The sequence below is a fragment of the Pseudophryne corroboree genome, chromosome 3 (assembly GCF_028390025.1).
Source record: "Pseudophryne corroboree isolate aPseCor3 chromosome 3, aPseCor3.hap2, whole genome shotgun sequence".
Lineage (NCBI taxonomy): Eukaryota > Metazoa > Chordata > Amphibia > Anura > Myobatrachidae > Pseudophryne > Pseudophryne corroboree.
This window is the reverse complement of record NC_086446.1, coordinates 433,030,378-433,048,189: the sequence shown is the minus strand read 5'-3', so window position 1 is coordinate 433,048,189 and position 17,812 is coordinate 433,030,378. Positions and strand designations below refer to the sequence as shown.

The following is a 17,812-nucleotide window of genomic DNA, read 5'->3' as shown; positions in this document are numbered from 1 at the left end:
GAGAGGCTCAGTTGTTTTCATACTGTCAAACTGGATATAGTATCACGAGTTGTACGGTGTGATTGGTGTGGCTGGTAAGAGTCTTACCCGGGATTCTAAATCCTTCCTTATTATGTCTGCTCGTCCGGGCACGGTGTCCTAACTGAGGCTTGGAGGAGGGTCATAGTGGGAGGGGCCAGTGCACACCAGGTAGTCCTAAATCTTTCTAGAGTGCCCAGCCTCCTTCGGAGCCCGCTATTCCCCATGGTCCTTACGGAGTTCCCAGCATCCACTACGGACTACGAGAAATAGAATTACCGGTGAGTAAATTCTTATTTTTCCGCCCATCGGAGAATCCTTGTGGCTTCTGCCATCGCCATCCTGCTTCTTGTGCCGCCCTGTCGGTTTACATGGGCGACCGCCGTGATGTTGTCTGACTGGATCAGCACCGGCTGGTGTTGAAGCAGGGGTCTTGCCTGACTTAGGGCATTGTAAATGGCCCTTAGTTCCAGAATATTTATGTGTAGGGAAGTCTCCTGACTTGTCCATAGTCCCTGGAAGTTTCTTCCCTGTGTGACTGCCCCCCAACCTCGAAGGCTGGCATCCGTGGTCACCAGGACCCAGTCCTGTATGCCGAATCTGCGGCCCTCTAGAAGATGAGCACTCTGCAGCCACCACAACAGCGACACCCTGGTCCTTGGAGACAGGGTTATCAGCCGATGCATCTGAAGATGCGATCCGGACCACTTGTCCAACAGATCCCACTGAAAGATCCTTGCATGGAACCTTCCGAATGGAATTGCTTCGTAAGAAGCCACCATCTTTCCCAGGACTCGCGTGCAGTGGTGCACCGACACCTGTTTTGGTTTTAGGAGGTCTCTGACTAGAGATGACAACTCCTTGGCCTTCTCCTCCGGGAGAAATACTTTTTTCTGTTCTGTGTCCAGAACCATCCCCAGGAACAGTAGACGCGTTGTAGGAACCAGCTGCGACTTTGGAATATTCAGGATCCAGCCGTGCTGTTGTAGCACTTCCCGAGCTAGTGCTACACCGATCAACAACTGTTCCCTGGACCTCGCCTTTATAAGGAGATCGTCCAAGTACGGGATAATTAAAACTCCCTTTCTCCGAAGGAGTACCATCATTTCGGCCATTACCTTGGTAAATACCCTCGGTTGCCGTGGACAGACCAAACGGCAACGTCTGGAATTGGTAATGACAGTCCTGTACCACAAATCTGAGGTACTCCTGGTGAGGAGGGTAAATGGGGACATGCAGGTAAGCATCCTTGATGTCCAGTGATACCATGGAATCCCCCTCGTCCAGGCTTGCAATCACCGCCCTGAGCGATTCCATCTTGAACTTGAACCTTCTTATATAAGTGTTCAAGGATTTTAAATTTAAAATGGGTCTCACCGAACCGTCCGGTTTCGGTACCACAAACATTGTGGAATAGTAACCCCGTCCTTGTTGAAGGAGGGGCACCTTGATTATCACCTGCTGAGAATACAGCTTGTGAATCGCCTCCAGCACTGCCTCCCGGTCCGGGGGAGCTGTCGGCAAGGCAGATTTGAGGAAACGGCGAGGGGGAGACGTCTCGAATTCCAGCTTGTACCCCTGAGATACTACTTGTAGAATCCAGGGATCCACCCGTGTGCGAGCCCACTGGTCGCTGAAGTTCTTGAGACGGGCCCCCACCGTACCTGGCTCCGCCTGTGGAGCCCCAGCGTCATGCGGTGGACTTAGAGGAAGCGGGGGAGGACTTTTGTTCCTGGGAACTGGCTGTATGTTGCAGCTTTTTCCCTCTGCCTCTGGGCAGAAAGGACGCGCCTCTAACCCGCTTGCCTTTCTGGGGCCGAAAGGACTGTACCTGATAATACGGTGCTTTCTTTGGCTGTGAGGGAACATGGGGTAAAAATGCTGATTTCTCAGCTGTCGCTGTGGAAACGAGGTCCGAGAGACCATCCCCAAACAACTCCTCACCCTTGTAAGGCAATACTTCCATGTGCCTTTTAGAATCTGCATCTCCTGTCCACTGCCGAGTCCACAATCCTCTCCTGGCAGAAATGGACATTGCGTTTATTTTAGATGCCAGCCGGCAAATATCCCTCTGTGCATCTCTCATGTACAAGACAGCGTCTTTAATATGCTCTACGGTTAGCAATATAGTGTCCCTGTCTAGGGTATCAATGTTTTCCGACAGGGAATCTGACCACGCAGCTGCAGCACTGCACATCCATGCTGAAGCAATAGCCGGTCTCAGTATAATACCTGAGTGTGTATATACAGACTTCAGGATAGCCTCCTGCTTTCTATCTGCAGGCTCCTTTAGGGCGGCCGTGTCCGGAGATGGTAGTGCCACCTTTTTTGACAGACGTGTGAGCGCTTTATCCACCCTAGGGGATGTCTCCCAACGTGACCTGTCCTCTGGCGGGAAAGGGTACGCCATTAGTAACTTTTTAGAAATTACCAGTTTCTTATCGGGGGAAGCCCACGCTTCTTCACACACTTCATTTAATTCATCAGATGGGGGAAAAACCACTGGTAGTTTTTTCTCCCCAAACATAATACCCTTTTTTGTGGTACCTGGGGTAATATCAGAAATATGCAACACATTTTTCATTGCCGTAATCATGTACCGGGTGGCTCTATTGGAATGTACACTAGTCTCATCATCGTCGACACTGGAGTCAGTATCCGTGTCGACATCTTTGTCTGCCATCTGAGGTAGCGGGCGTTTTAGAGCCCCTGATGGCTTTAGAGACGTCTGGGCAGGCACAGGCTGAGAAGCCGGCTGTCCCACATCTGCTATGTCGTCAAACCTTTTATGTAAGGAGTCGACACTGTCGCGTAATTCCTTCCATATAACCATCCACTCAGGTGTCGACCCCGCAGGGGGTGACATCACATTTATTGGCACCTGCTCCGCCTCCACATAAGCCTCCTCATCAAACATGTCGACACAGCAGTACCGACACACCGCACACACACCGGGAATGCTCTAACTGAGGACAGGACCCCACAAAGCCCTTTGGGGAGACAGAGAGAGAGAGTATGCCAGCACACACCAACAGCGCCATATAACACAGGGATTAACACTATAACTGAGTGATTTTTCCCAATAGCTGATGGTATACACAATATTGCACCTAAATTTAGTGCCCCCCCTCTCTTTTTTACTCTATGTAGTCTGGAAACTGCAGGGGAGAGCCTGGGAGCAATCCTTCCAGCGGAGCTGTGAGGGAAAATGGCGCCAGTGTGCTGAGGGAGATAGCCCCGCCCCTTTTCCGGCGGACTTCTCCCGCTTTTTTCTATGTATATCTGGCAGGGGTATTTTACACATATATAGTCTCTATGACTATATTATGTGTTATTTGCCAGCCAAGGTACTCAATATTGCAGCCCAGGGCGCCCCCCCCCCAGCGCCCTGCACCCATCAGTGACCGGAGTGTGAGGTGTGCATGGGAAGCAATGGCGCACAGCTGCAGTGCTGTGCGCTACCTTGATGAAGACCGAAGTCTTCTGCCGCCGATTTCCAGGACCCTCTTCTTGCTTCTGGCTCTGTAAGGGGGACGGCGGCGCGGCTCCGGGACCGGACGACCGAGGCTGGGCCTGTGTTCGATCCCTCTGGAGCTAATGGTGTCCAGTAGCCTAGAAGCCCAAGCTAGCTGCAAGCAGGTAGGTTCGCTTCTCTCCCCTTAGTCCCTCGTAGCAGTGAGTCTGTTGCCAGCAGATCTCACTGAAAATAAAAAACCTAAAATAAACTTTCTTTTTCTAAGAGCTCAGGAGAGCCCCTAGTGTGCATCCAGCTCAGCCGGGCACAAAATTCTAACTGAGGTCTGGAGGAGGGTCATAGAGGGAGGAGCCAGTGCACACCAGTTAGTCCTAAAGCTTTCTTTAGTTGTGCCCAGTCTCCTGCGGAGCCGCTTTTCCCCATGGTCCTTACGGAGTTCCCAGCATCCACTAGGACGTCAGAGAAATTTTATATTTGTCTTGCTTTGTATGTTTATTAGGATGGGTAATTTTAGGGAAGGGGAATAGAATGCTGTTTAGTTTGCACTTTATGTGAAAAGCATTTTGTTATATAATCAATTCAAAACAGTGCTGATATAATAAACATATTTTCACTGTATTTAGGAAGCTCCCATAATACACATAACCTCACCTCCTATACACATCCTAACTGTTTTGGAACATGAGGTTTGATTCAGAGGTAGACGCAGTGCCAATATTTGCGCAGTTGAATGATCATTTGCTATTGCCCTTGCAGAAAATACCTTAAAAACCCTATGGCGCATGTGTACCACTGAATGTAGACCCTTGCAGTAGAGCCTGTGGCACACAACCTGGGCATACTCGGCGATGACTGGGAGGTGGCCTGAAGCTTTCACAAATACTCATGTGCATGTTATGAGAGTTCCACAAGCGTGTCAGTGAACATGGCTACATTCCCAAACGCAGATCCACATTCACAGAGGCCATGTTTTGAGGAATTTGAGAAGAAAACACTGAGCAGGCCAAAGGTTGTGGTAAGTGTCAATGGTGGAGTATTCAGACCCACCGATACAGTTCCACTGTTCACGGACACTGGATATGGGCAACTCAGCACTTGTACTCTGTCACATGCCGATGCACAAACAGGAGGCAGAAAGTAGCATTTGCATATTACCGCAACCACAAATCCAGAGCAAATCACAATAGCTAATGCAACTGCATCCACTTCTGAATCAGGCTTATTATTTCATACTTTTCTATGGGGGTCATTCTGAGTTGTTCTCTCATTGCCGATTTTCGCAACGGAGCGATTAAGGCAAAAATGCGCATTGTACGCAGTGCGCATGCGGTAAGTATTTTAGCACAAAACTTAGTAGATTTACTCACGTCCGAACGAAGATTTTTCATCGTTCTACTGATCGGTGAGTGATTGACAGGAAGTAGGTGTTTCTGGGCGGAAACTGGCCGTTTTCTGGGAGTGTGTGGAAAAACGCAGGCGTGCCAGGAAAAAAACGGGAGTGTCTGGAGAAACGGGGGAGTGGCTGGCCGAACGCTGGGCGTGTTTGTGACGTCAAACCAGGAACGAAATGGCCTGAGCTGATCGCAATCTGTGAGTAGGTCTGGAGCTACTCAGAAACTGCTAAGAAGTGTCTATTCGCAATTCTGCTAATCTTTCGTTCGCAATTCTGCTAAGCTAAGATACACTCCCAGAGGGCAGCGGCCTAGCGTGTGCAATGCTGCTAAAAGCAGCTAGCGAGCGAACAACTCGGAATGACCACCTATGTTCAGAGACACTACAATTTGCACTTGCTTTTACACTGCATTTTTAAATTATTATTATTTTTTTTGTATAGGTACACTGTATTGCTGTATCGTAGATGTTTTAGGGGCCCATTTATCAAACAGTATGTGCGGCTATGTCCCCGAAACACCCATTTTCGGGGGCTAGCTGTAAATACTATGTATCCCTGCATTGTATGAAGGAGGGATCGCAGCAGGTACCGATACTGATACCTGCTGCAATCCCTCCATTGCCGTACTCAGCGACATCCCCCCTAGGTTTCTATGGGGGAGGCGGCTCGACGAATAAATCTATCTGGATTCCCATTGTAGCATATGGGATAGACTTTGCGGGATGTAGTTCCGGCAGGGTTTCCCAGGAACCCTCCACCGGAAATAGCCCCTGAGCACAACGGTGAGGATAACGCGCATGCACAGAGGCACGGACACTGCGCTTGACACATCACAGGTACGGGCTCCTTTCAGAGCCCTTGTCCCTGTATGTGCTGGATGTTACATACTGAAAATAGGATCGCATATAGCAATGCAATTCTGGACGATAAGATCCTGCCCAGATCACATGCAATATTCAATCTATGGTAAATGTCTCCCTTAGGCCTTGCAAAGAATAGAATTGAAATCCCTGATTTATAAAGTGGTGGTTTTTTAACATCGCTAGCAAACCCACCCAAAAAAAATGAATAGACTGAACAGGAGTAATTGCTAAAACATCAAGTTAATTAATTGCTTTTGACAGGCAAGATTGCGTGGCATGACTGAACGTTAACAGAGATACACAAACAAATAAATAAATAAATACAAATAAAACAATAAAAAAAGAAATCAATCGCACCACTCAAAAAACCAACCAACCAACCAACCAACCAACCAACCAACCAACCAACCAACCAACCAACCAAACACTGCATAGTAAATTAGGACCAGATCTCACAAGTATATCATTTCCGGTACAGCATTGTAGGGCATATATACAACCGCCTGCGAGGGTCTATGTACGAAGCCTTAAAGACAGATAAAGTGGATGGAGATAAAGTACCAGCCAATCAGCTCATAACTGCCATGTTACAGGCTTAGTTTGAAAAATGTCAGGAGCTGATTGGTTGGTACTATGGGGTCTATTACTAAGGCTTGGATGGAGATAAAGTCACTGGAGATAAAGTACCAGCCAATCAGCTCCTAACTGCCGTGCCACAGCCTGTGTTTGAAAAATGACAGTTAGGAGCCGATTGGCTGGTACTTTATCTCCAGCAACTTTATGTCCATCCAAGGCTTAGTAAATAGACCCCAAATCTCTCTCCAAGGCTTAGTACATCTGCCCCACTGTGCTTAGTATAGCTGACAAGTGACAACACAAGTTTCTGATTAAGGTTTAGTTGGTCACTTACTATGGCACTCAGGACTCTGCTGACATGTAAAGGGTTGTTACGTTTCCGGACATCCTCAGAGGGGTTCCTTCGGAAACTCAAAGATGAATCCAGCAGGACAAAAGTGATATAAAGAATCCTTTCCTGAAACTAAATGTACATATACAGTTTGTAAGGAGCTGTAATATCATAGTGAAATCAAGCCATGATTGTGTAGTATCTCATATATAGTTGTCCAGATCTGTGACTCTATGACTCATTTGCTAACGCTGGGCGTGGCTAGGAGCTCTGTGTCAGAGAGTCACAGATCTGTATAAGAGAGACCAGGTCTGCAAGTGCGACGGTACGCTCGGGTACGGCATATGGTTAAGAATCTAGTCACCCGTACGCCGTACCCGTGGGCCGTCACTCACACACCATAGCCACTGTTAGCGGCTACTGCGGTAAAAGCCGCCGATGTGCTCCTCCTCCCCTTCCCAGCCTGTTGCTGTGTCAGGGAAGGAGAGGAGAGCGCAGCGCAGTTCTGTCCCTCAGTGCTGCTCAGTCACACTTTGGTCTCTGGTCACGGCATGTATCTTCACAGCTTAGCACCGGTTCATTAGCCAATCAGGAGTCGCGGCTGCCGGTCCGCGAGCTCTGATTGGCTAACGAACCGGTGCTCAGTTGAGAAGATACATGCCGCTGACGGAGATCACCAGAGTCTGACTGAGCAGCACTGAGGGATGGGCCCGCGCTCTGCTCTCCTCTCCATCCTCCGACCCTGACACAGCAGTAGCGGGAGGGAGGTGGGAGGTGAGGGGAGGTGAGGGGTGGGGTGGGTGGGGCATATGTATAACTGGCATTGTGGGGCATATCTGAAATATCTGAAATAGGTCGACATGGCCATTAGGTCGACATGAACAAGGTTGACATGAAAAAGGTCAACATCAGTTTTTCATGTTTTTTTGGTGTTTTCTTCGTAAAGTGACCGGGAACCCCAATTAGTCCAATTCGCTTCGCTCGCCATGCTTCGGACAAGGTTACCATTCCCAATCGTAGTCCACGTGGATCGTAAAGTATGAAAAAGTTCAAAAAAATATATTTAGAAAAAAACTCATGTCGACCCTTTTGCATGTCGACCTTGTTCAGGTTGAATTAATGACTGCATCGACCTATTTCTGGTGTCGACCTAGCCACTGTCGACCAATGGGTGTCGGCCTAAGTGGTGTCGACCCAGAGTCCAGATACCGTTTTAAAAGCAATAGGTTGCTTTATAGAAATAGCCTCACAATGTGGATTTACCAGTTACTACATATATGGGAAAACACCTTGCTATTCTAAATAGCAGTTTCATTTGAGTCAGGGGACAAGTCCATATTGGAGTAGTCTATGACAATTAGCCAGAAGCTGAAATATAACTTAAACAGGTACAGAAACCTATCCATTGGATATTTTTGTTATCACTCGTTATACTAATCATAAATGGTGCTCCAACCAATCAGCTCCTATCTATCATGTTTTAAACAGATGACACTAAGGAGCTGATTGGTTGGATCACCATTTAAGATTAGTAACGAGTGATAACAAGAACATTAGCCATTGTTAAATCTGCCCCTTAGTTTAAAAAGAGAATGTTACTCATCCGGAATAGATTAGAGGGAGGTTTGGTTAAAGTGTGGCTGAAGTTATCATTGTATCTTATTTATTTATTTTTTGTGCATGCAGCATAAACCCTATATTTCCTTCTTATACCCCTTTCACACTAAAACCATGTGTCCGACCATATAGAATATGGATTCTATATAAAAAATGACATGCAAAGTGATATATATCATGTCAGATGCAAAATGGCCCTTTTACACAGAGCCGGGAAGCCGGGATATGGCCTGGGCAAGCCCGCACAACCTGGGTTCAGGCTCGTTGTGAAAGGTTCGACCCAGGTTATGCATCCCGGGTCCTTGACCTGGGTTGCGACCAGGGTTATTCCTGGGTCTGATCCCATGTCAACTGCAATGTGAAAGGCAGACTTGGGTTGGACCCAGGAATAACCCTAGACACAAGCAGTATTGGACCCAGGATGCATTACCCGAGTCGACCCCTTCACACTGAGTCTGGACCCGGGTCACGCAGGCTTGCCCCAGCAAAAATCTGGGTTTTCGGCTCCGTGTGAAAGGGGTATTAGTAAAATGGGATGTCAGTGTGACTAATGATAATTTCTCTGACGTCCTAGTGGATGCTGGGGACTCCGAAAGGACCATGGGGAATAGCGGCTCCGCAGGAGACTGGGCACAAAAGTAAAAGCTTTAGGACTACCTGGTGTGCACTGGCCCCTCCCCCTATGACCCTCCTCCAAGCCTCAGTTAGATTTTTGTGCCCGAACGAGAAGGGTGCATACTAAGGGGCTCTCCTGAGCTGCTTAGAGTAAAAGTTTAAAGTAGGTTTTTTATTTTCAGTGAGACCTGCTGGCAACAGGCTCACTGCACCGAGGGACTAAGGGGAGAAGAAGCGAACTCACCTGCGTGCAGAGTGGATTGGGCTTCTTATGCTACTGGACATTAGCTCCAGAGGGACGATCACAGGCCCAGCCATGGATGGGTCCCAGAGCCGCGCCGCCGGCCCCCTTACAGAGCCAGAAGACTGAAGAGGTCCGGAAAATCGGCGGCAGAAGACGTCCTGTCTTCAATAAGGTAGCGCACAGCACCGCAGCTGTGCGCCATTGCTCTCAGCACACTTCACACTCCGGTCACTGAGGGTGCAGGGCGCTGGGGGGGGCACCCTGAGACGCAATAAAAACACCTTATTTGGCAAAAAATACATCACATATAGCTCCTGGGCTATATGGATGCATTTAACCACTGCCAATTTTTCCTTAAAAAAGCGGGAGAAAGGCCGCCGAGAAGGGGGCGGAGCCTATCTCCTCAGCACACTGGCGCCATTTTTTCCTCACAGCTCCGTTGGAGGAAGGCTCCCTGACTCTCCCCTGCAGTCCTGCACTACAGAAACAGGGTAAAACAAGAGAGGGGGGGCACTAATTTGGCAGATAAATATATACAGCAGCTATATCAGGGAAAAACACTTATATAAGGTTATCCCTATATATATATAGCGCTCTGGTGTGTGCTGGCAAACTCTCCCTCTGTCTCCCCAAAGGGCTAGTGGGGACCTGTCCTCTATCAGAGCATTCCCTGTGTGTGTGCTGTGTGTCGGTACGTTGTGTCGACATGTATGAGGAGGAAAATGGTGTGGAGGCGGAGCAATTGCCTGTGTTAGTGATGTCACCCCCTAGGGAGTCGACACCTGACTGGATGGTCTTATGGAAAGAATTCCGTGATAGTGTCAGCACTTTACAAAAGACTGTTGACGACATGAGACAGCCGGCAAATCAGTTAATACCTGTACAGGCGTCTCAAACACCGTCAGGGGCTCTAAAGCGCCCGTTACCTCAGGTGGTCGACACAGACACGGACACTGACTCCAGTGTCGACGGTGAGGAAACAAACGTATTTTCCAGTAGGGCCACACGTTACATGATCACGGCAATGAAGGAGGTTTTGAACATTTCTGATACTACAAGTACCACAAAAAAGGGTATTATGTGGGGTGTGAAAAAACTACCCGTAGTTTTTCCGGAATCAGATGAATTAAATGAGGTGTGTGATGAAGCGTGGGTTTCCCCCGATAAAAAACTGCTAATTTCTAAAAAATTATTGGCATTATACCCTTTCCCGCCAGAGGTTAGGGCGCGTTGGGAAACACCCCCTAGGGTAGATAAGGCGCTCACACACTTATCAAAACAAGTGGCGTTACCGTCTCCTGATACGGCCGCCCTCAAGGAACCAGCTGATAGGAAGCTGGAAAATATCCTAAAAAGTATATACACACATACTGGTATTATACTGCGACCAGCAATCGCCTCCGCCTGGATGTGCAGTGCTGGGGTGGCTTGGTCGGATTCCCTGACTGAAAATATTGATACCCTGGACAGGGACAATATATTATTGACTATAGAGCATTTAAAGGATGCATTTCTATATATGCGAGATGCACAGAGGGATATTTGCACTCTGGCATCAAGAGTAAGTGCGCTGTCCATTTCTGCCAGAAGAGGGTTATGGACGCGACAGTGGTCAGGTGATGCGGATTCCAAACGGCATATGGAAGTATTGCCGTATAAAGGGGAGGAGTTATTTGGGGTCGGTCTATCGGACCTGGTGGCCACGGCAACGGCTGGGAAATCCACCTTTTTACCCCAGGTCACCTCTCAGCAGAAAAAGATACCGTCTTTTCAGGCTCAGTCCTTTCGTCCCCATAAGGGCAAGCGGGCAAAAGGCCACTCATATCTGCCCCGGGGCAGAGGAAGGGGAAAAAGACTGCAGCAGACAGCCTCTTCCCACGAACAGAAGCCCTCCCCCGCTTCTGCCAAGTCCTCAGCATGACGCTGGGGCCTTATAAGCGGACTCAGGCACGGTGGGGGCCCGTCTCAAGAATTTCAGCGCGCAGTGGGCTCACTCGCAAGTGGACCCCTGGATCCTGCAGGTAGTATCTCAGGGGTACAAATTGGAATTCGAGACGTCTCCCCCTCGCCGGTTCCTGAAGTCTGCTTTACCAACGTCTCCCCCCGACAGGGAGGCGGTATTGGAAGCCATTCACAAGCTGTATTCCCAGCAGGTGATAATCAAGGTACCCCTCCTACAACAGGGAAAGGGGTATTATTCCATGCTGTTTGTGGTACCGAAGCCGGACGGCTCGGTGAGACCTATTTTAAATCTGAAATCCTTGAACACTTACATAAAAAGGTTCAAGTTCAAGATGGAGTCACTCAGAGCAGTGATAGCGAACCTGGAAGAAGGGGACTATATGGTGTCTCTGGACATCAAGGATGCTTACCTCCATGTCCCAATTTGCCCTTCTCACCAAGGGTACCTCAGGTTTGTGGTACAGAACTGTCACTATCAGTTTCAGACGCTGCCGTTTGGATTGTCCACGGCACCCCGGGTCTTTACCAAGGTAATGGCCGAAATGATGATTCTTCTTCGAAGAAAAGGCGTCTTAATTATCCCTTACTTGGACGATCTCCTGATAAGGGCAAGGTCCAGAGAACAGTTAGAGGTCGGAGTAGCACTATCTCAAGTAGTACTACGACAGCACGGATGGATTCTAAATATTCCAAAATCGCAGCTGATTCCGACGACACGTCTGCTGTTCCTAGGGATGATTCTGGACACAGTACAGAAAAAGATGTTTCTCCCGGAGGAGAAAGCCAGGGAGTTATCCGACTTAGTCAGGAACCTCCTAAGACCAGGCCAAGTGTCAGTGCATCAATGCACAAGGGTCCTGGGAAAGATGGTGGCTTCTTACGAAGCGATTCCATTCGGCAGATTCCACGCAAGAACTTTTCAGTGGGATCTGCTGGACAAATGGTCCGGATCGCATCTTCAAATGCATCAGCGGATAACCCTGTCTCCAAGGACAAGGGTGTCTCTCCTGTGGTGGTTACAGAGTGCTCATCTCCTAGCGGGCCGCAGATTCGGCATTCAGGATTGGGTCCTGGTGACCACGGATGCCAGCCTGAGAGGCTGGGGAGCAGTCACACAGGGAAGAAATTTCCAGGGCTTGTGGTCAAGCATGGAAACGTCACTTCACATAAATATCCTGGAACTAAGGGCCATTTACAATGCCCTAAGTCAGGCAAGGCCTCTGCTTCAGGGTCAGCCGGTGTTGATCCAGTCGGACAACATCACGGCAGTCGCCCACGTAAACGGACAGGGCGGCACAAGAAGCAGGAGGGCAATGACGGAAGTTGCAAGGATTCTTCGCTGGGCGGAAAATCATGTGATAGCACTGTCAGCAGTGTTCATTCCGGGAGTGGACAACTGGGAAGCAGACTTCCTCAGCAGACACGATCTCCACCCGGGGGAGTGGGGACTTCACCCAGAAGTCTTCCACATGATTGTGAACCGTTGGGAAAAACCAAAGGTGGACATGATGGCGTCCCGCCTCAACAAAAAACTGGACAGATATTGCGCCAGGTCAAGGGATCCTCAGGCAATAGCTGTGGACGCTCTGGTAACACCGTGGGTGTACCCGTCAGTGTATGTGTTCCCTCCTCTGCCTCTCATACCCAAGGTACTGAGAATCATAAGAAGGAGAGGAGTAAAGACTATACTCGTGGCTCCGGATTGGCCAAGACGGACTTGGTACCCGGAACTTCAAGAGATGCTCACGGAAGACCCGTGGCCTCTACCTCTAAGAAAGGACCTGCTCCAGCAGGGACCATGTCTGTTCCAAGACTTACCGCGGCTGCGTTTGACGGCATGGCGGTTGAACGCCGGATCCTGAAGGAAAAAGGCATTCCGGATGAAGTCATCCCTACCCTGATCAAAGCCAGGAAGGATGTAACTGTGCAACATTATCACCGTATTTGGCGTAAATATGTTGCGTGGTGTGAGGCCAGGAAGGCCCCTACAGAGGAATTTCAACTGGGTCGTTTCCTGCATTTCCTGCAAACAGGACTGTCTATGGGCCTAAAATTAGGGTCCATTAAGGTTCAAATTTCGGCCCTGTCAATATTCTTCCAAAAAGAACTAGCTTCAGTTCCTGAAGTTCAGACGTTTGTCAAGGGGGTACTGCATATACAGCCTCCTTTTGTGCCTCCAGTGGCACCTTGGGATCTCAATGTAGTTTTGGGATTCCTAAAATCACATTGGTTTGAACCACTCACCACTGTGGACTTAAAATATCTCACATGGAAAGTGGTAATGCTGTTAGCCCTGGCTTCAGCCAGGCGTGTATCAGAATTGGCGGCTTTATCCTATAAAAGCCCTTACCTAATTTTTCATACGGATAGGGCAGAATTGAGGACTCGTCCTCAATTTCTCCCTAAGGTGGTTTCAGCATTTCACTTAAACCAGCCTATTGTGGTGCCTGCGGCTACTAGGGACTTGGAGGATTCCAAGTTGCTGGACGTAGTCAGGGCCCTGAATATATATGTTTCCAGGACGGCTGGAGTCAGAAAATCTGACTCGCTGTTTATTCTGTATGCACCCAACAAGCTGGGTGCTCCTGCTACAACTTTGCCGAGCAGCTACTTGGTCAGGGGCAAACACGTTTGCTAAATTCTACAAATTTGATACCCTGGCTGAGGAGGACCTGGAGTTCTCTCATTCGGTGCTGCAGAGTCATCCGCACTCTCCCGCCCGTTTGGGAGCTTTGGTATAATCCCCATGGTCCTTTCGGAGTCCCCAGCATCCACTAGGACGTCAGAGAAAATAAGAATTTACTTACCGATAATTCTATTTCTCATAGTCCGTAGTGGATGCTGGGCGCCCATCCCAAGTGCGGATTGTCTGCAATACTTGTACATAGTTATTGTTACAAAAATCGGGTTATTATTGTTGTGAGCCATCTTTTCAGAGGCTCCTCTGTTATCATGCTGTTAACTGGGTTCAAATCACAAGTTGTACGGTGTGATTGGTGTGGCTGGTATGAGTCTTACCCGGGATTCAAAATCCTTCCTTATTGTGTACGCTCGTCCGGGCACAGTATCCTAACTGAGGCTTGGAGGAGGGTCATAGGGGGAGGGGCCAGTGCACACCAGGTAGTCCTAAAGCTTTTACTTTTGTGCCCAGTCTCCTGCGGAGCCGCTATTCCCCATGGTCCTTTCGGAGTCCCCAGCATCCACTACGGACTATGAGAAATAGAATTATCGGTAAGTAAATTCTTATTATTATACAACAACCATGTTGCATCTAACAAGATAAACATCAATGTCCATGTTATTTTGTGCGAAGAATCCAAATATACAATCAGGAATTTGATATAAGGTTTTTGAGATATTTTGAAAAATGGACATTTGAAAATGAAAATATTTTTGGCCTTATGTACTAAGCCCTGGAGAGAGAGAGATAACGTGGAGAGAGATAAAGTACCAGTCAATCAGCTTCTAACTGCCATGTTACAGGCTGTGTTTGAAAACTGAAAGGAGCTGGTTGGTTGGTACTTTATCCACTTTCTCTCTCTCCAAGGCTTAATACATAGTCCCCTTAATCACATTAAGTGCTCGGCAAGACTCCCCTCTGCCTGCGCTATTTGGAATGTATCATGCCCAGACTCCTCATCCTCTGTATCATCAGAATCCCCCTCCTCATATTCCTTATTCTCCCCCTGGGGCAGAGCCACCCTCTTAGCGCTGGATACCATGTTGCTTGCTGGCTCCTGTCCCACTATATCTCAAAAAGTGACTAGCGAGAGAAACCTATGTTGCTGGAGAGAATGTCAAGTACACTCCATTGGTTGAGCCGCATATCATCATTTTAGCTCTGCTTCACATAAGTTGGGCATGATGAAGATTTTCGTGAAAGGCCAGGCTATGAGTTATCTGAAGGAAAAGTTTCCGCTACTGTGGTGAAATGTGTATAACAGGCTCTACTGTGTGGTGTAATGTGTATAACAGGCTCTACTATGAGGTGTAATGTGTATAACAGGCTCTACTGTGTAGTGTAACGTGTATCAGGGGTACTACTGTATGGTGTAATGTGACTAAGAAACACTACTGTGCGGTGTAATGTGAATTGGTACTATTCTGTGGTTATGCCCCTTCCCCATAAATCCACGCCCCTAAGTTTTTGGTGCTTGATGAATGATGAATTTAGAAAAAACTGTGAAATAGAAGAATGAGAATTCAAAACTGAAAATTCTCATTTCACTAATTTTTCATGATGAATATGACACATTGGTGGTCATTCCGAGTTGTTCGCTCGCTAGCAGTTTGTAGCAGCCGTGCAAACGCTATGCCGCCTCCCACTGGGAGTGTATTTTAGCTTAACAGAAGTGCGAACGAAAGGATCGCAGAGCGGCTACAAAATATTTTTGTGCAGTTTCAGAGTAGCTTCAGACCTACTCAGCGCTTGCGATCACTTCAGACTATTTAGTTCCTGTTTTGACGTCACGAACACGCCCTACGTTCGCCCAGCCATGCCTGCGTTTTTCCTGGCACGCCTGTGTTTTTCCGAACACTCCCTGAAAAAGCCAGTTGACACCCAGTAATGCCCTCTTCCTGTCAATCACTCTGCGGCCAGCAGTGCGACTGAAAAGCTTTGCTAGACCTTGTGTGAAACTACATCGTTCGTTGTAATAGTACGATGCGCGTGCGCATTACGTTGCATACGCATGCGCAGAAGTGCCTTTTTTTGCCTGATCGCTGCGCAGCGAACGAAAGCAGCTAGCGAACAACTCGGAATGACCCCCCTTGTGACTTGTTATAAAATTGTCTGTATGAGCTTTGGGAACTTTGTTGGTACCATTGGAAAAGAGAGAATGAGAAGAGGGCAGTGGTGCGGGCAGTAGTAGAAGGGCGGGAATACCAAGCTGATCTTTGCCTGGGTGAAAGAAAACCTATCTTGGCCCCTAATAGCACTATACTCTGTATAAATTCAAGCAGTGTAATCAATATAAAAACAACTTGCTTCATCTGGTGTTGTTCACATAGGGCAGAATTTAGAGTTAAGAACAAACTAGAACAAAGAAACAAATTTGCTCCATGTTGCTGCAATGCAAGAGATGCAAACTATTATTAATATATATATATGTTTTACGCATGCAGGCAGTGCCGTGTCTAGGGCCAGGCCAGCTGTGCAATGAAACAATCCCTTGACAACAAGCAGGTACAGCAACAATTTTAGCTAAGTGAGGCATGGTGCAATGGCCATTACTGTGTGGGTCTTAATATGGTGCAAGGGGCATTACTGTGTGGGTCTTAATATGGTGCAAGGGGCATTACTGTGTAGGTCTTAATATGGTGCAAGGGGCAATACTGTGTGAGGCATAATCTTATGCTAGAGGCATTACTGTGTGGGGCAAATTATGATGTAAGGTAGTATTTGGCCATTTTCTGCTAGACCACGCCCCCTTTTCCGGGGTGCACACACTTTTTTGTGTTCGCACTGGGAGCCAAATTGGTTAGAATAGAAACAGCCTTGGGCAACTCTATTTTTACACTGCAATTTATGCTGAGCTGGAAATATCTCCGCCCCCCCACCCATTCTGTCTGCAGGTTTCTTTTAATTTGCCTACTCCCTTGGAGTGTACATCTGTCCCTCTTATTTGCTTTGCTAATAACTCTATGGGTCTTATTTATCAAATATCTGTGGTATATCCCCCCGAAAATACCTAATTTTAAGTATCACCAGAATGTATATTGGAGATATAGCTGCTGGCTGCAGCCCTACGTTTCAGCTGTAAAAACAGTCCCCATACATTTCTATGGGGCTGCTTTTGTGCCAAATTTTCCAAGCTCCAGAAGCCCCGGTAGCTAACGCCATCTCCAGATTGCGTTAGGTATTGTAGTCTGTGGGCTACATTCCACAACAGTTACCAGGAGAAGGATCTGGCACTTTCCAGTTGCGCTTATGTAGTCAGCAGGCCACGTATGCCCAGTAGTGCGCCCTGCTCCCAAAAGAGAAATTAAGTTATCGGAGGCCCTGTTCCTGCTTCTGTTTTTTAATATAGTCGGGAAAATTTCTTACTGCTGCAATAAGTGGTGATAATGAATTTAAATGATCCAGTCTATGACCAGATAATTAATAAATATGACCCTAAATAAGGCCCGTAATGTGGATGGAAAAGATAACATCATGAACAACATGATCAAGTGAATTATTTGCACTGTAGTGTCTGGTATTACCTGTCCGTAGTTCCAGGGGGCAGAAGATGGGTTTCCTGCTTCACCAATGAAGATAAGACCAAACTCCGACAAAACATATTCCTCCCTTTGAGCCTGGTCTGACAAGTAAACAATATCACCTGAAAGGTACGATTGAGACAGGGTGTTACCAGGACAAGTCTGAGCTGTCCTTTTCATGTCTGCGGAATTGTATTGGCATGAAAACATACTGCATTACAAGCATTAACAAAAGGGTGTCATGAATCCTGTCAGCATGGATAATTCTGTGACAACATTTACTACATCATACCCATATTAAGTATTGCATTAGCACACTGCACATTCAAATTTATGGCACGTGAACTCAGCTCCTTAATCTGAGATGAGCAATAGCCAACTGCATTCTGAACAGCCAAATATATGCCATTTAGAACAATGCCATTTACAATACCATTTGCCATTTACTTTCCAATTGATTTGATTTGATAAATGTATCAATAAATAAATAAAACATAAATGACTGTGCATTGCAAAC

General features: G+C 47.6%; 1 protein-coding gene across 1 annotated transcript in view; it reads right to left on the bottom strand.

Annotated features, from left to right (window-relative positions):
- LOC135057303 (protein-glutamine gamma-glutamyltransferase E-like) overlaps positions 1–17,812 on the bottom strand; it is a 266,064-nt gene that overhangs the window by 197,218 nt on the left and 51,034 nt on the right. Inside the window, exons 5-6 of the mRNA XM_063963192.1 lie at positions 17,299–17,417; positions 6,660–6,788 (exon numbers count right to left, since the gene is read on the bottom strand). Of these exons, the coding sequence (XP_063819262.1) occupies positions 6,660–6,788; positions 17,299–17,417 (248 nt within the window). The remainder of the gene's footprint in view (positions 1–6,659; positions 6,789–17,298; positions 17,418–17,812) is intronic.